We start from the raw sequence: 26,970 nt of genomic DNA on the forward strand, positions 1-26,970 counted from the left end.
TTTCCTGCAATCAATAATAATTTTAATAGGAATAAAAATGACTAGCGTACAGTGTAGAACATGCTACTAGCCAGACATGGGCTAAACATGCATGCATGTCATATATGCCTCACTGCAACCCAGTGAGGAAGCTAACATCACCCTGGTTGACAATGGAGGACACAGGGGCTCTCAGGACAGGGGAATTGTATGAGTTACAAAAGCTGGGGTTCGGAACCAAGGGCCTGTGACTCCCTTGCCTACTCTCCACAGTCCCGCCCTCACAGACCTCGATTTGGATGCAGAAGACCAGCAGTCTAGTGACAGGCAGGCAATCTGGGGAATAATGTGTCCACCCAGGAATAACAGAAGGGCTCCTCACTGTGGCTGAACAGAGAAGACCTGAGGAATGTGTTTGAGGTGGTTGGGAAAGCTGGAGTCTCGAGGGACGGGCAGGGAGATGGAAGCGAGGACTGGGTGGACCATAATTATGATGATTCCATGAACCACGGGGAGGTGAGGCAAGAGGCCCTAAGAGAGAGGCTCAGAATGGACAGTGACAAGGTGACCTGGGTCACAGATGCTTAGCTGTGGTACTGCAACGAAGATTGGGTGATTGGCAACACATTGAAGGCCTGGGAGTGGCTGAGTGGGAAGGGCAAAGGAGTGTGGTAGACAGAACCCCCAGAAAGCCCCTCACGCTGGGGGAATAATCCGCTTCTTAGCTGGAGAGGTAATGATCTACATCGGCCTTCCTTAGGAACCACGTGAGAGAGGGCCATATAGTGTCACTTCTGGATAAAAATAAATAAATAAAAGTAAAATAAAACGCTTCATTTTCTAACATGAAGGTTTCAATTACTTCCTGGTGACATTTTTCAGATGAAGAAAAATAAGCTGGTTAAGTGGTGCGTACACATAACGATGGCGTGTGTGCTGAAATATGTTTAACTAACTCAACATTGTACTAATGGTTTATCAGTTGTCTCCCCAGACTTCCGGGCTCCTCCAAACTCATGTTGCCAATGTCAGCCATCCCTCCTACACACAGCACCACTGGCTTGGACAGAAGTCCTGGCAGGTTCCACATCCCAGGTCTCTCCTCACTCTTCACCCCTCTGCCTGAAATATCACTGCCATGTAGCCCACCTGATCAGGAATCTATCCACTGGGCTGTGTCTTCAGTCTCTCTCTCTCTCTCTCTCTCTCTCTCTCTCTCTCTCTCTCTCTCTCTCTCTCTCTCTCTCTCTCTCTCTCTCTCTCTCTGCCTAAAGCAAAAGTTCTCAATGTGAACCTGTAGCAGAAAGAAGAATGGGGGAGGGGGACTGGTCCGCCCTTCCTGGCTGTCGCCACCTTGCAGGTTTTGACACAGTGACAGAGGGAGATCTGAGAAAGGAGACAGACTGGAGGGAGCTACTTGTTCTCCTGGAAACCCGGGAGCCACTTGGTGCAGACAGCCCTTCCTACTTTCCCTGCGGCTCTTTTGTGTGACTTTGAGAGGGGCTCCCGGCGACTGATTGCTACTGAGCGCCTGCTGAGGCGAGCAGCTGGGCTCCGGAAGGGAGGACCCGAGCAGAGTAAGTGGCCAGAGGCAGCCAGCACAGACCTCAACTGATGGAACTGGCATGCAGTTTTTGAAGTCAGCAGAAACAGAAATCAAATTACTATCATTTTATGCTGCTGGAAGCTCAAGGAAAGGGGATTCCACACCAGCTCAGTCACCACCGTGCGACAGGCGAGTCACAGGATAGCGGACCCTGGCGACAATGAATGTAAGTTCTTAGGCTGCTGTCTTTTACTGCTGTGGGATTTTCTTTCTGGTTGAAGTCACGCTTGGCCACGATGCCGTCATTGCCATGAGAATTTCTGGAGTGGAAAGTTCTCTGCTGCTCTTCGGGATGCGTTTTTCTTTCACTAACCAAGCCACAGACATGAGCTGCAATTCCTGATCGCCGCTGCGGCGATTCTGCCTGAGACTAAGAAGCATACCCAGTTACTATGGGATTAGCACTGCATGGGTTTTTAACGGACTTCCTTAGCACAGAGGGCACACAGCCTTCCCTACGGATTTCGGATGCTGTTTTAACTTTGTGATGGCTGAACTCGTGAAATCCGCACATTTATCCCGAGAATTGGCTGAAACAGATTCCCAGCGGTTCCAAAACTTTTCTTCCTTAACCAGGAGCACGATTGTGTCCCCAAATGCTCAAAGGGGCTTTTTGTTGTCTTTGCTTCATTGAGAAGTTACAGCTGGACCTCGGACTCTTCCTAGCACTGTGAAGGGAGGCAGTATCAAGAGGCGTCACACTTCTGTAACTCTTACTATGGGAGAGGAAAAGGCAGCCAGAGGAGCCACACATGGTCTCCGCTTCAACACGTCCTAGCACCGGGACATGAAGATGAATGGTGAGCCAAGGCTATGACTTGCTAGTCTTTCCACACTTGATCCGCTACAACTTCCGGCTTAGACATGGAAATTCTTTGTGAAGACAATACTTCTCTGAGCTCAATTCCAAACTCTTTAATGCAAGTAGATGGTGACTCCGGGCTCTACCGTAACGACTTCAACTCCAGAGATGCTAACAGCTCTGATGCATCAAACTGGACAATTGATGGCGAAAACCGGACCAACCTTTCCTTCGAAGGGTACCTCCCACCGACATGCCTCTCCATTCTTCATCTCCAGGAAAAAAACTGGTCTGCTTTATTGACAGCTGTAGTGATTATCCTAACCATTGCTGGAAACATACTGGTCATCATGGCAGTGTCCCTAGAGAAAAAGCTACAGAATGCCACCAACTATTTCCTGATGTCACTTGCCATAGCTGATATGCTGCTGGGCTTCCTTGTCATGCCTGTGTCCATGTTAACCATCTTGTATGGTGAGTGGTGTTAGCATGTTAGCTGCCCCCAGTGTAGTCGCAAAGAGCATGTGCATGGGGACGGGGCTCAGGAAAGAAATAGACCAGAAGCTTTTAATCTTAAAATTGTGTTTTACTTGAGAGACAGCCTGGTACCTAAAATTGGAATACCGATAATAATTTATTGGTATTCCAAAACTCCATGAGCGTAATTTAACTTTCATTCTGTGTCCATGTGATTTTTGCTTTTCTTTGCCAGCCTCGGGACAGAATGGCTTTATCTTTGTCACACAGTCCTCAGCACTTCTAATGGAGTGGTAAAACCTTCCCAATTACCTTGGAACATTTGCAGAGAGAGCATTAGTGCTGGAGTGGGTTTAATGTTAAAATATTCAGAGTCTCCATTAGAATAAATGAATTACTTTGGTTTTAATTGCCCCCCCTTGCCCAGAAAAGCCAATATGGGAGAAAGCCTTTGAGTTATACCCTCGAGTCTTTAAAAATGTATACACAGAAAGTCCTCCTGTCTGGTTTTGGGGGATGGTGGGAAACAAATGGAAAGCTATTAATCTTGCTCTCTTCTCAACCCAGTTTGACAGTGTCAAACTTCTCAGGAAGTCTGCAAACACTGGGACAGCTTTCATGGGGGAGCAGAACGCGATATTCTTTCAAATTATGAGTAATCCAGCCAGAGTCCTCCTAACAAAGAGCAAAGGAAATACTATTAAGACTTTTGGCACATGTACTCACGAGTCACCGGAGCTACAGGCAGTTTTAGAGATACCTTTAAAGGGTTTTCTGGCCAAGTCCTAGAGGTTACAATATGAACCTAGCCCTGAAAAGCTTCAAGGAGGAAGGAGACCAGTCAGCAATAGCCAGTATCCATTTGTAAAGACCAGCCCTGGCTTGACCATCCAAATGACTCACCGGAATAATTCCATTACATTTGCTTATCGTTTCTCTGCCACTGAGGAGGGGCTTTCACTTCCCAAAACCCTAGCCATCCCTGGGAGCAAACTCTACTGCGGGTGGGAGGGGTGACTCTGCAGGAACCCAAACCATAGCAGGAGGGCGGGGTGAGCTGTTGAGCAGCAGGGGCAGCCCTGGCCACGTAGCAAGTGCAGCAGGTCCCTTGGTCTCGGCTCAAGGCTGCCCCCTAGTGACAACTTCTGGGTGGGCAGCCTGCACCCACCCAGAGTCTGCTAGACACTACCGGTCCTGCGCCTTCCCCAGAGGACAAGTCACAAATCCGTCTTGCACAAGTATTCTCTTCTTACATCTTGGAGGATACTTTGAGGGGAGAAGGGCCTGCTTTCTTTCAGGGAAGACTCGCCCCCCCTCCCCCTGCCCCCGCCACCACCATCCATCTCCTGCACGGCAAGAGCCAACATCAGTTCCCAGGAGCAGAGCCCGTTTCTGGGTTTAGAGCTGCTAAGAGTATAAATGTTGAGACCAGAACTAGAAGGTTTGGATTAGGTTTAGGTTCCGCAGTGCTCCTTTTCTGAATACTCCCGGGGGCAGCATGGCAGAGATAAGACTTGTGCATAAGTGAGAGCTCCCTCAGTTTGAGCTCTACTATTCTACAGAACTGATCTAATTTTCTTTCCCATTCGTAGGCAGATGTAGTATCATTGCTCATTCTGTTAGCCAAACTAATTAACGGTTTATTCAAGTGTTCGTTGCTCCCCAAAACACACAGAGAGGAACAGGACACTTCCTTTGCGGTATCAAGGCATCCGCTGTCTTCCTCAGACAACAGAGCATTTGCCAGGCTTGCTGCCCGGAACTCTGGGAAGTTTTTAGAACCCTTTGATACTGAGGACCCACCTCTAGCCACTCTACAGAGAGAATAATTAACTGGACCCAAAGTTCTACTGGCTATTTGCGATGCTGGGGCGGGGAGGGGCGGGAGGAAGGGCATCTTTGCCCCAAGCCACAGCTACAGACAGGGAGAGGCGCCAATATCAGAGTCAGCTGTATGATTTCTAAGTTTTTGAAAACTGCACATTTTCCAGCCTGCTCCAGCCTTACTGAATCAGAATGGCCAGAGGTGGGTCCGGGTCCCCATTGTAAGGAACCAACTAAGAAAACTAGCTGTCACCCATAGTCTGAGCACTGCCCTGAGACAAAGCTCCAAGGGCTAGACACCCTTGATTTTCTTCGTCATCCTCAATGTTTCTCACATGCCCCAAATTTGAGTTTGATAAAACATTAGGGGACTGTGTATCTTAAGTAAAGACTTTCAAGAGGTAGACTTGAAGCCATTTTGTCACATTATCACAGTTCCTCTTTTGCTAATGTAATTCCACAGACCAGAAACATCCAAACCTACACTCACCTCTCAGTGTCATCATGGTGTAATTAAGCACACTTGCTATTTGTTTAAATATTGAGAGTCTTGTAATCTCTTTCCCCAAGCTGTAAGCAGCTGTCCCAGGGTATAGGTCACATGCCAGAAGTGTGAAGCTGCTTGCTGATGCTAAATTTCTGCACCACAGGGTACCGGTGGCCTTTGCCCAGCAAGCTCTGCGCAGTCTGGATCTACCTGGATGTCCTCTTCTCTACCGCCTCCATCATGCACCTCTGCGCCATCTCACTGGACCGCTATGTCGCTATCCAGAACCCCATCCACCATAGCCGCTTCAACTCCAGAACCAAGGCCTTCCTGAAAATCATTGCTGTATGGACCATATCTGTAGGTAAGCTGCCGTTCGAAACTGGAGTTTGTCCTTTCCCTGGAGACATGTTCTATTTTGTTGCACTGAAACTTGACACTCTTGAGTCTGTTGTTTTGTGTGTTGCAAGGCATGTCCCAAACTTCATGATTAGTGGAGTTATTTTAGGAAAGGAAAGTCCGTGGATGTCACCTGACAGCAACTGTATGTATTGTTTTGCATACATTAGGAACCAGCACACTAGCAGAGCCCGAGTCAGGAATGGCTGTGTTCTTTCTTACATCCAAGCTCAGTACTCCAAGTTTTGGGTCTCCCAGAAACCTGAGTTTTGTCATTGCTGGACATGTGGTTGCCGAAGAATACAGACACTTGTCCTAGATAACACAGGCCTCGAGAGGGGATCCAGACAGTGGCAGAAGCTGAGGACAGAGGGAAGTGGCAACAATTGCTTAAGGGCTGGGCATTTCAGCAGCTTGATGCCTCTATGGCCTTTCTTTCTTCTTCTTTTCCTTCTCTCTGCTGTGACATCCACACCAAAGGGTTCCAACCGACTTCAGTTAGGCTGATTACACATACCTCTTGGAGTATTGATCTTCTGTCACCATAATAGGATCTAAAGGGGCAGCTCTCAGGCAGCAAAGTCAATTGTACCTGTCACCTCAGCAGACTGGGTTCGTAATCAAAGGCTCCCTGAGACCTGTTGTAAAGTCTCCAAGCTTTTCAGGCAGAAATACTGTACTTGCTAAGACCCATGGGGTGTGCTATATACTTCTAAGAGAGACTGTGGGATTCCATGGTAGGTTAAAATTCCAGAACTCATTTGATACTACTCACAATTTTGTAATAGCATTAAGAGCATTTGCTACTCTTGCAGAAGACCCAGTTTGATTTCCAGCACCTACATGGTAGCTTATGACCCAGTTCCAAGACATTTGACACCCTCTTCTGGTCTCTGAGGGCACCAGGAACATACATGTGGTACAGACATACAGGCAGGCAAAACACCCATACACATAAAATAGAAGCAATTTTTAAAATATCTATCAGAAACAGCAAGCACAGTTTGTGTTCATTGCTTCCTTCCCTGCTAATAACAAGTATTAGTGTGACACTCTCTCCATTTTGTAGATGAGAAAACTAATGTCTAAAACCGGAAATGAGGTGTATATATGCACCAAGCATGGGCTCAATGAGCATCCTTTAGTTCTGAGGCCAACATGACAAGTTACATAGCATTTTGGGTAAAACCCTTATCTGATTTCCATTTTGAGCCTTATATATCACTTAAGGTCAGAAGCACAGACAATCTCATTGTGTTTGTTTGATAAGTTGGGGAACCTCAGGACACAAGACTTGGGGTTTCCAGGGTCACCGGTCTGACTCACTAGCCCTCTAGGCTTCTGGCATCAAGCCCTTTCTCTCTCTGCCCAGTGCACCACACCTTCTTTAGCCAGCAGTTTCTTCTCCAAGAAAATGCTAAGGGCTTTAATCCCTGCAAGCCAGGACTTGTTCCACCTGGAACAGGAGGGTAAAGGGGCCAGCAGGTAACCATCCAAGCTGCTTGTTACCACTCTGAAGAAGCCTTAGGTTTAGATGGCTGAGTGTTCCTGAGAGAGACCCATGTTTGAGGACCATGAGCCAGATTATCAGAGAAGGAAACATGACAAACAAAGGGTCAAGTGTAATTCATGCAGCCAAGGACTCTATTTTCACTTCACAGAGTGCCCCAGGAGCTAAGCAGAAACTGTGATGACCTAGACCTTTTCCTTTGCATGTATGTGGTATGTGTTTGCATGTACAGAGGTTCATGTGTATGCACATTCAATGTAGTGGCCAAAAGTTGATGTCAAGTATCCTTCTCGGTTTAACTCTACTTTATAAGGCAGGGCCTCTCACTTGAATCCAGAGCTTGCCAATTTGACTAGTCTAGTCAGCTAGTTTGTCCCAGGGATCCTGCCTCAGCCCCCTAAGGGTTGGGATTACAAGTAGTCCACCCAACATTTACATAAGTGCTGAGAATCTTAAACTCTGGTCCTCACATTACAGCAAGGACTTGTACCCACTAAGCCATCTCTCCAGCCCCAGAGTTTGTCATCTTTTACCCTTGGCCAAAACAACTTCCTGTCTCTGATAAGCTTCTTGATGATGTCATTAGCAAAAGTTAGAGATTCTGAGTATTACCACAGACCCAGCCATGTCCAAGTAATCTTTTAGATAAGCCTGTCACACACGATGGTAGCATTTAGACGTAGGAGTCCACCCAGGTCAACTCAGCTCCAGTCTGTACTTTATCTGCTACCTAATAAGGCCGTCTTCCCCAGCTTTCTGGCTGTCATCCCAGGAGGGAGACAGATTGGAATGGTCATGGGGATGCTAACCAATGGTCATCGTTAAAGAAGAGTAATTCGGAAGTTATAGTCTATCTGTTCTGTGGATTTTCTAACATAAACCCGATGACTGGTGTCTGTTCAAGTGTCTCTCAAGTATGGTAGAGCCAGTTAAATGTAGAAAAGTCGAGTTTACACAACCTTGTAACTACCTGTGAGGTGGAATTCTGAGGAACAATCAGGTAAGAAATGCTAAATATCAGAAGTCGGTTCTACCTTGGGTCCAGAAAAGGCTCAGCACCGACATCTTCCTGACTTTTCTTCTCTAGTTTCTATTTCTATTGTTTTGTTTGGGCTTGAGGATTTAGTTTGCTCTGTATGTGACTCTATTCTTGGTCCCTTATTCCAGCTGGAACTTTTTCCTGTTTGTTTGTTTTTATATCATGTATAGTCAACCAGTGAAACTGTCTTCAAAATGTACACCATGGTGATTGAATGTACAAATATGTTGTAAAATAAATACTCCAATCATAGGTAAGTTCTCCATCCTCTCACCACAATGCTTTTTATTTTGCAATCATGGAGAAAATCACAGGAGTAAAACTCAGAGTTAGTAAATGCAGACACCATGCCATACACTAGGTCCCCTGAACTAACCCATATTCTCTCCCCCCATCTGTCTCTGGTAATAGAACTGTTCTTGCCAGGGAGGAAATATTCTAAAAGAGATGGATGTGCCGTCACTTCCCATTAACAGATTATTTAAACAATGAACGCCAATGAATCAAAATTCCCCAGTGGTGGAAAGAGAAGACCAAAGTCCTGGTGCCAGGCAGAGAAAGAACGTGACTCTCTGGAAGAGAGCTCTCAGTGGTCTGGTATCTTATCAGACAACCTTGCAGGACAGACCAAAGCCGGACAGTGCTGTTCAGTGCTGAGTGTACAATGTCTTGGTCAGCACTGTGTAGTTTATACACTTCACCTTATATTGAAACATAAACCTCACATCAGGACCCCAAAGATGTGCTTGGGGGTCACTGGACATCTTTGTCCTTCACAAGGTGTCCATACTGACTAAATTCCCTTCCTCTGCATCTCTGAGTAGTTCTCTTCCACTGCCACATTGCTCACAGGGAGCTGCAAGGGCCCAGATTTTACCCTAAAATCCCTGCTTCAGGAAATGTCATTCTACTGTTTCTATAAATGCAACCTTTCTTAGACTCCATATATGAGTGAGATCATATATCCTTACTATTCTTTCAAGACTAATCCAATCTGTTGGAAACAGACAAATGTCTTTTCTACAGCTGCATAATACGGAATTCTATTTGGATATGACCAACCTTGCTTTCAATTAACAGTTAAAGCTTTTACAGCATCTACCGTAAAATTTTCATTAGTTAAATGATATATTCAGTTTTCTTGATAAGTTGATGAATACAGAGCCAAACTTGGATTTCTGCAGTTATTTTCTGAGCATCCTTAATAAAGTTCAGAGTTTGCCATTTCCCCCAAGGTCCTTACATAAGTAAGGCGTGTGTATTTTTGAAAAGTTGTATAGAACTTAGTCCTAACTCTCTGGTGCCATTAAAAACACTTAACTCTCTCTTTAGCCTCTGTTTACACTTCCTAACCCTTCATGGGTTATTGGCTAGATACAGATTTTATCTTTCGTGCTGGTTTTTAATTGCTGTCAAGTGCTCTCTTCATTTCTAGTGAGGCTTCTTGCCTTAAAACTCAGCTCCATAGATGGCACCGTATTTATGTCAGATTTCTTTTGATTATCATTTTTTTCTGGCTGTATTTTACTCTGTGCTATTACCATCAGGCTGTGACTTTGTATTTTAAATATGCCACCTGAATGGAAGCACACCCAGTTTTTTTGTTTGTTTGTTTGTTTGTTTTTGCTTTTTTTTTTTAAATCCAATCCATTTTTGCCTTTAGAAAAAGATTTGTTTTTATTTATATGTAGGTGTGTGTGCCTCCTTGTAGATGAGTGCATGTGAGTACAGGGGCCTGTGGAGGCCAGAGGCGCCAAATCCTCTGGAGCTAGAGTTACAGACTATTGGTAGCTGTCTGGTATGGATGCTGGGAACTGGGTCCTGTGGAAGAGCAGCAATTGCTCTTAATGGCTGAGCCATCACTCCAGCCCCCATCTTTGTCTTTTAATTGGATTATTTACTTCTTTTATAGTTGATGTCAGTTGATTTCTTTCTGCTTTACTTTTAGATTGATCAGAACTATAATAAGCTAAAAATTTCTCTTTTAGCTTATTGATCATCTATTCTTTTAGCAATATCAACATGCCTCTTTTTATTGTTCAGAGCCTAAAACAAATCTTTTTACACCTCTTGGGAATGCAAAACATTGAGAACATTTTAACCCCCCATTTACCCCATGGTCCTTTGGGTTTTCCTTTCCTGTTGTGTACACAGAGGTTAACCAAAACCCAAGGCATCATTCCAGCTGCCCTATGAACTTGGCATGTGTTTCCTACATATCAACTCTTCTGTTGCTGTATTCTGCTTTCTTCACTCCTGCAATTCTGCCTGGATGTATAGTCCTCACTCCTGGTGAACTTCCTTGCAACGCCATGCTTGCTGTTTGCTCTCCATTCTCATTACTCCCAATCACTCTATCTTACTTTCATTTAAAGCACACTTTTGCATCAGATAGAACCCAAAGGGATCTGGTAATGCAGAACCATGATGCCTGCTGTCTGAGACTCTGTTGCCAGAAAAGCCCAAGGCTAGCATGGGCAACTTAGTTAGACTTTGGCATGAAGTAAAAGTAAAAGAAGCTTGGTCTGTAGCTCAATGGAGAGCACTTGCCCAACATGTGTGAGGCTCTAGGTTTAATCCCAGTACAAATAAATAAATAAATAAATAAATTAAGCAGTCTCTTTTCCAGAACTTTCCCCATGGCCTTCTGTGTCTCTAGATTATTTGTTTGTTGTTTGTAAGAATTCAGCTGTTGGTGGCCACAGAAGCCACCATGTCACCTGACTTCAGAGAGTATCTTGGTCTGTGTTTTAGCAATCTTCTTAGGTGCTGCCTAGGTGTGGGTTAGTTGTGTCTTCATCCTAAACTTGGTTTGTATGGAATCTTAAATTTGATGTTCAATGTCATCTTGCTGTCACTTTGGAGAATTTCTTAGCCATTATCCTTTCAATTATCACACCTGCACCATTCTCCCTGCCCTCACTCTGGGACTCCAGCTCATACACAATACAACTTTGACCCATGCTTCTTAGGGCGCAGTTTCTACATTCTCTTCCCCCTCCCCCCTTCAATCTGTGTCACAGATTCTTCTGGCATAAGCTACTTCTAATCTACTGCCAAGCCCTTCTAATATGTTCTCATAGATTCTATTTCAGTGACTAGATTGTTAGATTTGCCCAATTGATTATTTAACAGATTTCAGTTGTCTGGACTAGTTTTTTATTATTATTATTCATCTATCAAATATCAATCACCATTTTTCTGGGCATCTCAGTTACCTGGTGATTCTGTCCCCTGATTTTTCTCCCAGGCCTGCCTCATTTCTTTGAGTTGCTATACCTAGTAGTTTTTTTGTTTTGTTTTGTTTTTTGTTTTTTTGCTTTTTTTTTTTTTTTACTTGCATTGTATCTTATGTAAGAAATCCAGTAGGCAGTGTGTTGATATTAGCTTTCACCACAGGGGAATCCATGAGTTTTAACAGATCACAGTATATGTGTGTACATGTGCATGTGTGTGCATGCATGGGCAGGCATGCCTTGACTGGATCAGACCGTTTCTTTTAAGCAGCCATCTCATAAGAACTGATTTCTCCTTGTGTCTCTCCATCCTCTCTGTATTCCTCTATGGTGCCTGGTGAAGGCTTGATGGTTCTTGACTGTAGGAGCTCTGACCTCAGCTCTCATAGCTTCAACCCACAATATGGCTGCAAACTCATTCAGCCTCCGACAAATCAGTGGGTGATTGAGACACAAGGGAGCCCCCCACCACCTGACGCCTCTGCCCCTCCTTCCGCCTCAGCAGCGCTCACGGAGACATGAATTCTACTTTACTCTACATTAATAAAGCCATGCCTCGTTCAGTTTGCTTCTCTCCAGTGTATCCTTTGTCTCTTCATTTTAACATAATTCGTTTCTCTGCCTTCTGTGCATTTCACAGTGTATAGGTACATTTTGTTTTTTCTCAGGATCTGACAGTCTCTCTTTAATACTGAACTTCAGGCCATCTACATTCACTGTGACACTTGGTATAATTAGTTTCCTGTTGTGTTTTATGTTATAGCTGCCATTTCTTTTTCCCATACTTCTCTCATGCTGTCCCTGCTTCCCCATTTTAAATTGAACTGCAAATTCTCCCTTCATTTCCTCTACTACTTCCCCCAACTCAAATTTCTATAAGATTTTTCTTTTCATTCCTCTCCTGATTAAAGTTTTATCCTACATAATTATCACAGCCATCTTTCTACTGGGAACACAAAGCAGGTAAGTGTCTTATTTTCTCTCAGCTGCTTTGCATCTCCAGTTCATAGTTTGCTTTTGCTCTAGTATTTTTAGCTCACCTAGTGGTGTGCCAGGTCTTTTGCCACAGGTCACAAAGTATAGGAACTGTAAAGATAAATACAGGCTTAGCAAATTCTATGGAAAATGTTTGGTATGGCTAAAATAGTCATGAGCAAACTCAAGAATACCTATAGGAATAACAGACCAAGAAATACACTTAAAAGAGGCAAAATGCACCTGCTTCTTATTTTTTAAGGACAAATAACCCAGTAAGGAAAGAAATAAACCAAATAAGCAGGCAATTTTCAGAAATATAACTTGAAATAGACACTAAGGCACATGGACTCTTCGCTCAGGGGGTCATAGAGACATGACTTAAAGCATCGATGTAGCTTGGCTTTTCACTCAATGGTCAGCCACATAGAGAGGCTAAAGATGTCTTCACCCCACCCCCACCCTTGCCATCACATACTCCATTGTGAGCATGGCACCACATGTACGCCCATATTTCCTGTGTGACAGTGTGAGGTGTTAGTTCTTTGACAATCTAGCCTAGGCTATTAAAAGTGGACATATATCCTGCTTAACAGATTTTTTTTCTATTAAAAAATACAAGTATGTGTAAAAGTATTCAGCTCCTCAACTTTTTAATTTAAAAAATTATTTTTCATTTTTCATACCAACCCCAGCTCCCCCTTCCCCACTCTCCTGCCCCCCACCTCCCTTCATTCCCATCCCCCTCCACCCCTCATAAGGGGTATGGCCTTCTTTGGGGCATCAACAAAGTCTGTCATATCAAGCTGAGGCAGAACCAAGCCCCCCCTCCCTGTATCAAGGCCGAGCAAGGTCAGCGCCTCAATGTTTAAAATAGTGTGAAAACAGAAGGTCAGCCAAGACTGGGTAGATTGATTTTCTGTTTCAAAACAATCTGAAGTGCTGGAAAGCAATGAGTTAGGACATTGGCTACTCAAACAGAGGAAGCATGTCTATGAGGTTAAATGCAGACATCAAGTTGTGGGGGTGGTGTGTGAGATATGGGCCGGTTCTGATTTTAAAAAGGTTGATAGCGTTAATCATGATCAGAGGGAGACAGAGGTGGTGAAACTGGGGGGCTGCTGGAGAATTTCACATTCACAAAGGCCAAAACTCCAGAGTGTCAGACCTGTCATCTCTTCAGTCATATGCTTCTATACAGTTGTAATCACCACAAACATTACTTCCAAGGTGTTTTAGATAACCAAGAGCGGAATGTCAGAATTCCATGATGAATCAGAAAAGATTTCCTGGAGGCAGTGGCCAACCTTGAGGATTTATGTTACAAATGGCAGCCTCCGCAGCCTGCTTGCAGAGGATTTGGGTTTCCTTGCACAAGCTAAATCCTAACGTCTACTGTTTTCTCCCCTGTTCAACGATACCAGCATTGCCAAGATCTTGCTTGTCTAGGCTTCCATCAACTTCTGAGGAAAATGAGCATAATTACAAATCAATCCCGTGTCCCATTTGTGAGCTTCTCGGGTGAAGGAGTGACAATGACTGAATGAGGCATGTGGTTAAGAATGATCCTGGGGTTGTCTGTCGATTATATTTCCTTCTCAAACCTAATTCACAATACCAGAGCTAACTGTGACTTCACTCTAATGCAAAAATGAGTAAACTCTATCCTTGATTGCATTGCTAATGTCATGGGAAAAGAAATATATGTTCCTTTATCTCCTGACTATCATGAGCGAAGATAAGCATGGGATAGGAAGGTTAAAATTGTATTTGCACATTGTCATATGATGAAAAGCAAATATGCCCCTTCAAATCCCTTTTCCATAAGTAGTATTTCATTCCAGAAATGCATCCGCAACTCATAGGATAATTTTGAAGTGCATCTAAATAGAAAGATTTTCCCCCTCAAGGCTAAGCACCTATTCTCTCTGTTATTACTTCTGTAATAGATGAAGAGGTAGGCTGGGTCACATTTATTCAAGGCCTTTAGCCTCAAAAGCTGTGAGCCATGCACAGAATCCTAAACCAAAAGCTTCAGTCCCTGGATCAAACCTCCTCCTTTATGCAGGTGGAAAACCTTCCTTCTGAGGATGCACACACAGGAACGGGGAAAATAACACATATAACTAGTTTTAATTTATAATTATTTTCACACAGGACTTTTAGCATCTTTTCATACTTAATCATATAACATATTTGTGCATTCAGATATCATGGCACCCCCATGTGACGTGAGCTTGCAGGTTAAGATATCTTTATTCAAATAATACTGGCCAAGCGCAAGCCAGAGTATTCCCAGAGGCAGCAAGCTAGGGAGGCCAGAGAGAGAGCTTCCATGTGTCTCTAGCACCTTAAGAACCCCCACTCATCATCCTGAACATCCCCTGGCCACACCCTGATAGGCGTGGTTAAGAACACCTGTAGCCAGCCCTTAGGAGGCATGGTTATGGTGTCTCCCTACAATTCTCCCTTTTAGTCTAAAAGAGGATTAAAACTTAATAGTGTAAAACATCCAAAATTAACAATCATAAAGGTGAAATACAAGAAGATACAATAATCTGCCATTGTACATCGTAACTATGTCTATTCCAGCTAAGTACTAAAGTCATCTGAAAGGTGTGTCCAACCTGAACACCTCCTTCCAATCCCAACCCTAAACAATAGGAAAGTTATTCCTAACTAGACTTACACCACCCTAATAGACAATAATGGGGAATGGGGGTGTAGCATCTTCCAAGTTACTTCCTGCTGAAATGGGACGATGGTAGCCTTGTGGGGTCCTGTGAGAAGAGAATGATAGTATAGTGAAAGTCTCTAATGGGTTATATCTAGTCCATGTTAGTTGGGATTTGCTTGATCTAGGTTGAAATCCTCAACTTAATTGAAGTCAGTACTCAAAGCTCTGGTTGGAGTGTCAGTTGAAATGGAGTAAGTTGGATTCAGTGCAGTCCAGGAGGTATGGCCCAATTCCTTTTCCGGAGCATGCAGGGATTGTTGTTAGGCAGGTAGGTCTTTATTGGCTGTATGGGACTCAAACATAAGTGTTAGCAGAGAAATGTTTGCTTGTATATGTATGTATGCTGGGAAAGGCAACCATGGGAAAATAACAATTATGAGAGAGTGTACGCCTTGAAAGAAAGAGCCAAGAAAAGACAAAAGATAGTCCTCAAATTCTTCATTTATTCTATATTATATCAATTGGCTTCTTGATATAATATGGAAACTCTAAAGTTTAGTTAAACAACATGCTTAGATTTTAGGGGAGGAAAGCCAAATCCAACTCTAAATCCAGTGTTGATTTAATTGAATAGGGACTAGGAAATGAAGATAAATAGAGTTATTTGAGAGACAGCTGTAAAGTTTACCATATGGCACGTTCCTTTTGTTTGATGGTTATAGGTACCTTCTTTTCTTAAGCATCTACCCACGTAGTATTCTTGGACTTCTGGAGATGTGTTTTCCTGTTAAGATAGAAACAAAGCACTTCCCTTTCCTTTGGGAGAATTTTATTTAGTTTATGAAATATACCTCAGTAAATAAATACCTGTCAGTCATCCTTGTCGAGAGGGTTGTCTTTTTTCAACTCGAATCTTGATCAACTTTGATGGTATCCAAAGTTTTTCTTCTCCTGTGGAAACAAATGCAAAACCCCTACCCCAACGTAACACATGTCCAGGCTTCCATACCGAGGTCAGTACATCTTTGAAGTACACTGGTTGATTTAGCTAAGCAGTTTTTTTCCGTAGTCCAGTGTCTTTTCGCAGCTGGTTGTCCTTTGTCATTGGCATTAAGAAAATTTAGTGTCAATAAAGCATTATGCAACCTATGTTTGGGGCGTTTCAACTTACCAGCTTGCCTATGGAGCATCTCCTTAAGCGTCCTATTAGATCTTTCAATGACTGCTTGTCCAGTAGGATTGTGTGGTATACCGGTGACATGCTTTATGTTATAATATTTTAAGAACTGTTCCATTTTTGTGGAAACATATGCCAGAGCATTGTCAGTTTTTATTTGTGCAGGTATACCCAAAACTGCCATCACCTCTAGCAGGTGTGTAATAACAGAATCGGCTTTTTCAGAGTTGAGAGCAGTAGCCCATTGGAAACCTGAAAATGTGTCAATAGTATAATGAACATATTTCAAATTTCCTACACCCCCACAACATGGACATCTGTATGTCTTTACCTATTAGCTAATAATTTCAATTTAAAAAGGAAACCAGCAAGTTTTGCCCTTTATGTTCACAGAACTCTCATAGGGACGTTGGATCTGAAAAATACCTTCCAAATGGTCTTTCTGATAATTGAACATCGTTAACAATTCCTAAGACAATGACAAAAAGCAATTAAGGAACAAAGTGTTCACTTTGGCTTAGCCACCAACTGGGGACCAAGTGTTGAGATTTTCAAGCAAACTTTCACAAGCCCTGATGGCAGCTGTATCTCCTAGTACACCCTAGCTCACTCCACACTCCCCAGCCACCATCAGTTGCCATTATTCTCACAGCACCTAGTAAACGTCTGTCTGCAAAGCCCTCGCTTCCCCTTGCTTAGAAGGTTTTTGCTTTAATTTACTGCCACTAAGAAGCCTTCAAACTTCTCTTCTCTCAAGAAATTAAGTATTGGCCTGCTTTGTTTCTTCCATACATCTATCTCCTCGCCTATTCCATTTTTGTAATAATAATCGACTTCCATGCTAGGTCACAATTTTCCAGAGAACATAAAGCAAATAGAAACAGAAAGCAAAACAAGCAGAAATAAAATGTACTTCCTCTTGCTCCCAATCCATATGATAATAGAAAACACCTAACCAAGCACTCATCTGAAAACTAATTTCTTGAGTCTGACACTGAGACACCTTTAAAAGAAATTGTATTTCTATGCCCTGCTTCAAAGCTATTTTTAGACTGTTTCCCTATACTTCAAGCTATAAAGACTAATAGTTATGCAAGAAAGGACTTGTTTTATCGTCCTACTTAGCATCAGCTTGGTAGAGTTATTAACAACGCTAATTAGCAGAGGCTGCAAGAAAGGACTCTTGGTGGGCTTTGCTCTAGAGGTTAAGCTCCCCACTTGCTGTTAGACTTCAATTTGAGATCTTGAAATTTCTTCAGAAGCCTTTGGGAGTTACTCCTTTGGAAAGTGGGATTTCCTACCCTGGAATCAAAGGAACCTCTAGGGAAGTTGATTTTTCAGTTGGGTGAAGAGATGAGGGGAGAAGCAGAGAAGAGAAAGAAGGCAAGCAGGCAGGCTTCTATATCTGCCCAGGCAGGATCTCAACAACTGACTAGTTGCTCAGGGGATTGTTCACAGCCCGCTGCATCAACAGTCCAAGTCTGGTTTACTCTTCCAATGCTTGTTTCCTTGATTCAGGGACTGTCACGGTCCAAGGAAATTCACACATCAAATCACAATTAAATTTCTTTATTTTGAATGTGGAGTCCCAGAGACACATTTTCCCGGTTCCTCCCTCCTAGAAGGGGAATCCTCTCAAAGGCCATATTAAATACCATTGCAAGAAAATCAAGAGTCCACAGTGGGCCAGGGACTGTACAAGCATGTGAGGGCACAAGCGAGCACTCAGCAGGTTGATGTGGAAATGCTCACAGACTGTTTTAAAATAAAAATCAACCGGGGGAGTGGGAGAGAAAAGAGAGGACCGTGGGGTGGATACGTTCACAAAATGTTGCGTATGTGTATAAAAATTGCCAAAAACTAACTTTTAATTAAAAATTTAAAGTAAATACATAAACACACTAAAAATAGCTCATGGAAAAACAGCTCCATATAGCAGAAAATAGAATTTACCATTATGATTGACGTGCAGAGAACTCTGGCAGGGTTGGGGATCAGGAAAGCTGGCTAAACAGGGAAAGGTTAAAATTGAATTTGAATGATAAACAAGTTGTCAGCAAAAGAAATAAGAGGGAGAGCTTCCAAGAAGAGACTGCTGTGGGAGACAGGCATCATAAACAAAGGGTTAAGACTCTCAAAAAAAAGAAAGAAAGAAAGAAAGAAAGAAAGAAAGAAAGAAAGAAAGAAAGAAAGAAAGAAAGAAAGAAATCAGTTCTCTCCGAAGGAGTCTCACTGGCTCTACAAACAACACTTAAGGCAGAATATGCCTAGAAATAGACAGTCAATACAAAACGGACTCAATGGTATTTGGGGAGGTTTTTGGTCTCATAAGGCTTTATCTGGGCATTTTGTTTTTACAGGATTCCTGGATGTGCAAATGTGTGTGTCTGAATCTATATGTGTTTCTTGTGTTTTTTCTTTGGCTCTTTTTTTATGTTTGTTTTGTCCTATTCTGTTCTGTTTGTTTTTACTTTATTTTACTTTATTTTTATTAAATGCTTGCCTGTTTTCTAAAGAAAGTGAGGAAGGAACAGTGGGAATTTAGGTTCTGGGGGGATCTGGGAGGATTTGGGGGAGGAAGAATTGTAATCAGAATATGTATTGTATGAAAAAAATCAGACTTCCAAAAAAATAAAACTTTCTTAGAGTCTTTCATAACTCTACCATTCTGCAGCCCTCTGACAAGAGGATCAGTGGTTGGCTATTTGAGCCCAGTTGCCCAGAACTGAACCCTGCTCCCCTGGCAAGCACAGGGATGATGCCCAACTTGCCAGACTTACCCTACTCAGGCATCAGCCATCTGCTATTTTTATATCAAAACTCTAGGATTAACCCTGGCTCATACCGGTCACCCTGTAAATTATCATTTGGTGACATCCAGAAAGGGAAACATTTTTATATCAGAAAACTTGCAGAATTCTTCTGGACAGGCTGTTCTAGGAAAACACCAGCAGATGAACAGTTTCACTGGCTTATGACAAACCTTGGTTTCTTTTCATAAAGAAGCAATTTGCTGAGGCATTCTAGGTTCCCAGTTTGGTGTTACTTTAAGAAGTGTGACTTACAATGGCATGCTTGAAAAGTTGTAACTTGGAAGTGAATTATCAAATTTACTTTTCTCATTTATTATTAACATCTGACTCCAGAAGTTAGGGTGTTTGGCTGTGGTGAAGTATAGGGATGAGGAGAAACTTGGTGCCTAGCATATTAAAATATGTCCTTAAGAAACTTTAGGGTCAAAACCACTCATTCTTGCCACTCCAAGTGTGTGATTGTGGCAGGGGATATATGACCTATAAGTGTGTGAATGAGTTCATATGCATGAGAACCTTGAGTTTTGGTCCTTGCTTCCCACCTTGTTTGAGACAGGGTCTCTTGTTCCTCACTACTATACACCCCAGGCCAGCTTGCCAGTGAGGTTCCAGGAACCTTCTGTCTCCACCTCTCACTCCCAATTTAAGAGCACTGGGATTACAGATGGGGTTTCAGTGTCCAGATTTGTGTGCACCCTGGGATCCAAACTCAGGTCCTCATGTTTGTGTGGCAAGCATTTTACCACTGAGCCATGTCCCAAGGCCCCTTCTTGGCCGAAGGACTGCCTCCTGTCTCCTCACTAATAGATCGATTCATCCATCTGTTATTGGAAATGGCTCTTCCTAAAATTTTGATTCATCTGAAGAGAGATATGCTAGCTTGTCTTAAATAAAGGGAGGTGATCTCCAATTGCCAGGTGTGCAGGAAGCATGGTGACTTTGTGTCTCCCATTTGATCTTAGGCATAGCATCGGGAACATCGGGCCACATCCCCACCCCTACCATGATGTATTAGATGCTGGAGGCTTCTTCAGTTAATAGTTTATTGAGTCCACCTGAAGAGGACAGGGAGCCAGGCATCTGTCAACTATAGCTCTCCCAAGGAGCCTTTGTATTCTCCTCCACTCCTGATTCCCTAACACGCCTCTACCCCAGTCTCCCTGTCATTCTAGTCAACCTTCTCACTGAAGATATACACACAACATTAGGTGTTAGATGTTAGTGACATCAACCGCAAACTTTCCTTCACACCATGATCTGTCTCATGGACAGGTTCCCTAGATACACTCAAACATAGTAGCTTTGTTGATTGGCTTCCCTTAAAGCTATGCATCACAGAGCTAGATGGGAAGAAATAGAATTATATGGGCATACACATTTAGCCACAAATGGGAGCCCATCTATGTTGTTGAATGAAAGACAAATGAGAAAAGAAGGGAAAGAAAATAAAGAGGGCCAACCAAGAGCTGGGAGACGAGAGAGAATGTTTCCCCAGAGGCTCTTGTGTGTTTTCCTGATAAGGAAGTGGTTTCCACAGCCTCATGTCTGCCTGTGCCTGTCTGGGGGCATACGGGACCTTACTTGGAAAAGTACAACAAATGAGTCTGGATGAATATCTCCATGGTGGCTTTTCCAGTATTCTCACAGATCTAATGTTCGTTTCCTTGGAGATAGATTTGGCAAAGCTGGCTGCAGACAGAAGCCAAGAATGAAAATCATATAGCGCAAGGATTTTGCACTGAAAGGGCAAGGTACATGCTGTCACTTCCCTTGCACAGTCTTTTCAGTAACCTGGAGCTTTACACTCAGGAGAGCAGCATAGTAATTCAACTGAGAAATATTTCCATTGTGTTAATGAGGTTAATTTCTGACTGTTTCAGCTTCTCCTCTGAGTGGAAGCACTTGCAGGGAATGTGTTCACAGGGAATGTTTCTGGGAGGCAAGGAATGGAAAACTAAGATTCCAGTTATAGCCTTCACAGTTCCTTGCCTCAAGCCCTTTCCACACTCACTCACCTGCCTATATTAGACCATTTTTTGTATTAAGTTTGGATAAACCATTCTAAGGAATGGGAGAATATGACTGAACTATAAAAGTGAGTGCTTGCTAAAGATCCTGACAAATCAGAATGGGACATAGATGCAAAAATGATGGCCCCAAAGGACCTCTGGACCTTTGGGTGAAAACCTTTATCTAGATGATGCATGACTTTTCTGCAAAGTGCATAGAAATTTCTGGAAAATGCATTTTCCTAAAGGCCATTCCCAGATAATCTGACCCAATAGGAGCCAAGGAGCAACGTGCAGTTGAGTAGACTGGGATGCACTCCTCAAATGTTTGCTTATAGATTAAGGCAGATTGCATGAGCCACACTGTAGATATACTTGTTTCTAAACTCAGAGGGTTTCTGTCCAGTCCATGTGTTTCTTATGCAAGCACTTCCAACAGCAATATGCAGAGTGGCCAAGTTAACCAAGATATAGAGCCTAATAGAGTTTTAGGCTCTCAGGGGCAAGAGATGTTATTGAAAATTTTGGATAGGGGAATGCTCTGGCCAGAGTTGCCACATATTATGAGAAACCAGGGTCCTCTGTTGGTGTTTTTAGTCTAGTTAATAAAATGACTTAAGAGCAGGCTCTGAAGAAAGCTTTAGAACTATTTAAAAGGAAAACCCAAAGCAGGCAAGCTGTCAATCTCAGTTGCTATCCAGAGGACAGAAATGAGTAAAAGGAAGAAAGAAGACCATGAGCTTTGAACTAGGCATGGGGGTCAGAGAAAAAGAAAAAAAGGAAGCCAGGGTACCATAAAACCATAAAAGGCATACTTAAGGATCTGACAGCAAAAGGGAGGGAAGGAGGGAGGGAGGGAGGGAGGGAGGGAGGGAGGGAGGAGGGAGGGAGGGAGGGAGGGAGGGAGGTTACTCTAGGGCCCAAATGCTGTGGCAGACCCAATAGAACCTCCCAGCAGCCCTATAGCAAGTGCACTAGGGGGTTGGATATCTGGAAAAGAAAAGTACATTTCCTCATTCCGGAGATAATTATACTTCCTTTCTTCTTAGCATGGTCTTAAGATGGATCCACCTTGCTAGGGGGTGCTTTAAGCCAGGTGACTGGCCTCTGGAATATTAGGTCTCTACCCAGGCTAAAGATTTCTGTCCTCTTGACCAGAAGGAAATCATTTTCCCTTCATGGGGTCTCCACTGCTATGGTGAGAAGGATATGTCTCATTGGGCTTCTCTCACTGACACAGAGACACTTAGTCAATACTACAGATGTCAAAAATTTTGAGAAACCCGTCATGATTTCCTGAAGTAGGTATGCTGGCCTTGATTTTGTTTTTTAGAATTTTCTCTCATGTTACCTTGGATCTAAAGTCTGTACCCAGGAGGAGTTTTCATGACAAGTTCATGAGAAGGTGAAATGGTGTCTCCTCCTATCTTAAATAATACCACAATGTTTCAAAGACATCGACATCCATTAGTAATTACTTCCAGGCTGTAACAGAAAAACAAAAGGAAAACTGAAACAGGTTCCCTGATTTGTTCAGAAAGGTCTCACAAGGAATTTGTCTCAAATCAAACTACAGTTTGATGATCCTTCTCAGTATTCTAGTTACAGCTTGGCCATCAGGTTTCAAGACCTCAGACTGTCAGCAAGCTCCATGAAGGGCTTTTTGCTCCAACAGCATAGGCTCTCAAGTTTCCATGAAATTTTCAGAGCCATGCTTAGGTGTCACAATACATGGGAGGAGGCAGAAACCTCTCGGTGGTCTGACCAACTGCAGTTTCACGTCGGCTATCTAACTGTAGTCTTTGAACACGTGCTTATTCTCAAAGTGAGGTTAGTGTTTATGATCTGTTTATGATCTAGCAAATAAAACTTGCCTGAAGATCAGAGTGCAAAGCTTGCCACACTAGTTAGCCATAGAGGCCAGGCAGTGATGGCATACATCTTTAATTCCAGGACTCGGGAGACAGAGACAGACAGATTTCTGTTAATTCCAGGCCACCCTGAGCTACACAAAATTGATCCAGTCTAAAAGAGAAACAGATCACACAAAGGTGATCTCAGCACTTGGGATCCCATGACTTTAATCCCAGCATTAGAGAAGACTATAAGGTGGGAGGAGACAGGAGTTTAGTATAGTTTGAGGTTCAGTGGAGACAGAGGCAGTCTGAGGAAAGGATCACCCCTTCCAGTCTGAGCATTGGTAGAGGTGAGAACTCTCTAATGGCTGGCTGCTTTGCTTCGATCTTCAGCTTTAACACCAATATCTGTCTCTGGGCTTTTATTATTAATACCAAGTAGAATTTGTGTAACAGGTTATCTCTTGGTTGAACACACTATATTGTAGGTAGACCCTATTGAATGAGTGATGCTAAAATCCATTTTCAAAATTCTTTTCTTTTCTAAGACAGTTGAATACAGAGCAGAAAATTGATTCTTTAACAGCCTCATCAGACTCATCAAATTGAATTAACAGGACAGCAATGGAATTAGACCAGGAAAAGACTGAAGGGCCAGAGAGGTTCTATTCTGCCCCAACCTCCTGCTACAGGTGAACCTGGATTTCAGCCCTGGAGGTGGTGGGTCTCCACATTGATTTCCTTCTGCTTTGTCTGGTATTTTTAGAGTTAGAATTGATTCAAATAATAATTGTGCTAGGAACATACTTTTGGGGGGAATTGAATAAGGCTGTATTTATAGGAGCACATCCAGCTGCTCTCTCTTGTCAGAGGTGAAGGATAGCTAAGTAGAAATCACTCTTATGAGATGAGAAAGCACAATGGGTTAACCAATTTGGTTAGTTTAATATCTCTCATCTGTCTCGTGTGTGTGTGTGTGTGTGTGTGTGTGTCCATTTGTGGGGAATAATGCATGTATGTACACAAGTGCGTGTGGAGTTCTGAGGACAACTGTGGCTGCTATTCTTCAGAAGCTGGCCACCTTGTCTCTTGTACAGAGACATTCACTGGCCTGGGTCTCCTTGACTTGGCTCAGTAGGCTGGCCAGAAAACTCCAGGAATCCACCTGTCTCTGTCTCCCTACCTCTGGTATTATAAGAATTGGCCACAATGCCTGCATTTTTACATGAGGATCAAACACAGGTCCTCACACTTGTACCACTTTCCTGGCTGAGATAACTCCCCAGCTCAATTTTGTTAGTTTGGTGCAGACAAGCTGGTGTCATCCAATGTTGTCTTCAAGAACCAAGTTCACTGCCATATGTCTGTAACATTGGTACAGAATTTGAGAACATGTCAGAGATTTCATTGCCATAATGAGTAGGGGATTAAGACTCAGGAGATCTTAGCTTCTGAAGGCTACCAAAGCCCTAAACACATCTCCAACTCCATAATTTTAGCTACATAGACTGAATCTTAAAGACTTACCAGGTAGAATATTTAGGAAGCTCTCAAGTAAAATACAATGTGGAATTCCTAAAATATGTAACTAAATCATTGGCTTCACTCCAGTGTCACCACCTCAATTAGACGTGATCTGCAGACTAAGATTTTATATTCTCAATACAACTATAGGATAGAGGAAATCCATCCTGAACCCCCAAGGTATTTAATTGGGCATTGAGTCATTATTTTTATTCTTTAATTACTACTCATATTTACATATCCATCCCCCCATTCCCTCGCCCTCTCATCCACCCATGTTCCCCACCAACCCCCCCAACCCATCCCCCAACCCCTCCCCAGGGATAGTGGGGCACTCTACCAGGGACCTTCAAAGTCTGTCATATCATTTGGGGGAGGGCCTAGGCCCTCCTTGCTGTATCTGGGCTGCAATAGTATCCCTCCATAGGGAATGGGCTCCCCAAATCCATTTGTGCTCTAGGGTTAAAGACTGGCTCCACTGTTAGAGGTCCTATAGACTGTCTTGGCCTCCTAACTGGTACCCACATTCAGAGGGCTTGGTTCGGTCCAATACTGTTTCCCAGCTTTATGACTAGGGTCTCCATGCTCTCACTAGGTCAGATCAACTGTTTCTGTGGGTTTCTGCAGCACTGTCTTGGTTTCTTTGCTCATCTCACCTCCCTCTGCACAATTGGATTTCAGGGGTATGGTTCAGTGCTTAGCTGTGGGTACCTGTTTTTGCTTTGAACAGCTACTGGGTAAAGGCTCTAGGAATGGTAACCAAGGTAGACACCAATCTCCTTATAGGGGAAGGGCTTCAAAGCCATCCTCTGCAACACTGCCTAGATTCTTAGTTGGGGTCATCAAAGTAGATCCCCTAACATTTCCCCTGTGCCAGACCTCTCTAAAAATCTGTATTGTCTCCCTATAACAAGGCATCTCCTTTCTTTCCCTCTATTCCTCCCCTGTCTCAGCCCTCTTGTTCTCTTCCCCCTTCCCCTTCTTCCCTTCCCACCTCCTTCCTCTCCATCCATGCCCCATGCTCCCACTTTGCTCAGGGGTTCTTGCCCCCCCCTCCCCTTCATTGAGGGACTATGCAATCTTCTTTTGGGGTCCTCCTTGTTTCCTAGCCCCTCTGGCAGTATGGATTGTAGACTGGGAATCCTTTGCTCTATGTCTAAAAATCATATATGAGTTAGTACATACCATGTTTGTCTTTTTGTGACTGGGTTACATCACTCAGGATGGTTTCTTCTAGTTCCATCCTTTTGTCTGCAAATTTCAAGATTCCATTGGTTTTTTTTCCGCTGAGTAGTACTCCATTGTGTAATTGTACCACATTTTCTCTATCCATTCTTCAGTTGAGGGGCATCTAGGTTGCTTCCATGTTCTGGCTATTACAAATAATGCTGCAATGAACATAGTTGAACATATATGTTCTTATTGTATGAATGTGCATTCTTTGGGTATATGCCCAAAAGAGGAATTGCTGGATCTTGAGGTAGACTGATTCCTGTTTTCCTGAGAAACCACCATACTTATTTCCAAAGTGGTTGTACAAGTTTGTACTCCCACCAGCAATGGAGGAGTGTTCCTCTTTTTCCACATTCTCTCCAGCATAGATTGTCATTGGTGTCACTGATTTTAGACATTCTGACAGAAATAAGATGGTATCTCAGAGTGGTTTTGAGCTGCATTTCCCTAATGGCTAAGGATGTTGGGCACTTTCTCAAGTGTCTTTCAGCCATTTTAGATTCCACTGTTGAGAATTCTCTATTTAGTTCTGCACTCCACTTTTTAATTGCATTGTTTGGTATTTTGTTGGCTAGCTTCTTGAATTCATTGTATATTTTGGTGATTAGCCCTCTGTCAGATGTGGGGTTGGGGAATATCTTTTCCCATTCTGTGGGCTGGTGTTTTGTCTTGCTGTCTGTGTCCTTTGCCTTACAGAAGCTTCTCAGTTTCAGAAGGTCCCATTTATTGTCGATCTCAATGTCTGTGCTACTGGTTTTGTATTCATGGTTTGTGCCTATGGTTTTTTGAGCGTAGTTAGTATCTTCATTGGGTTGGAGTTTCCCTTCTAGTAATTTCTGTATGGCTGGATTTGTGGATATGTATTGCTTAAATCTGGTTTTGTCATGGAATATCTTGTTTTCTCCATCTATAGTAATTGAAAGCTTTGCTGGATACAGTAGTCTGGGCTGGCATACATGTTCCCTTAACGTTTGTAGAACTTCTATCCAGGATCTTCTGGCTTTCAAAGTTTCCATTGAGAAGTGGGTGTAATTCTGATAGGTCTGCCTTTATATGTTACTTGGCCTTTTTCTTTTGCTGCTCTTATTATTTTTTTCTTTATTCTGTAAGTTTGGTGTTTTGATTATTATGTGGCGAGGGGACTTCTTTTTGTGGTCCAATCTATTTGGTGTTCTGTAAGCTTCTTGTACTTTCATAGGCATATCCTTCTTTAGGTTGGGGAAGTTTTCTTCTATGATTTTGTTGAATGTGGTTTCTGTACCTTTGAGCTGAATTTCTTCACCTTCTATGCCTATTATTCTTAGGTTTGGTCTTTTCACGGTGTCCGGTATTTCCTGGATATTTTGT

The 26,970-nt window shown here is 43.0% G+C and overlaps 1 protein-coding gene across 1 annotated transcript in view; it reads left to right on the plus strand.

Moving 5' to 3' along the window:
• Window positions 1–1,279: 1,279 nt before the first annotated feature.
• The window catches only part of Htr2a (5-hydroxytryptamine receptor 2A), a 66,646-nt gene continuing 40,955 nt past the window's right edge, over window positions 1,280–26,970 (plus strand). Inside the window, 2 exon segments of the mRNA NM_001246728.1 lie at window positions 1,280–2,861; window positions 5,339–5,539. Coding sequence (NP_001233657.1) covers window positions 2,450–2,861; window positions 5,339–5,539 — 613 coding nt within the window. The 5' untranslated portion in view covers window positions 1,280–2,449.

This window comes from Cricetulus griseus, assembly GCF_003668045.3.
Source record: "Cricetulus griseus strain 17A/GY chromosome 1 unlocalized genomic scaffold, alternate assembly CriGri-PICRH-1.0 chr1_1, whole genome shotgun sequence".
Lineage (NCBI taxonomy): Eukaryota > Metazoa > Chordata > Mammalia > Rodentia > Cricetidae > Cricetulus > Cricetulus griseus.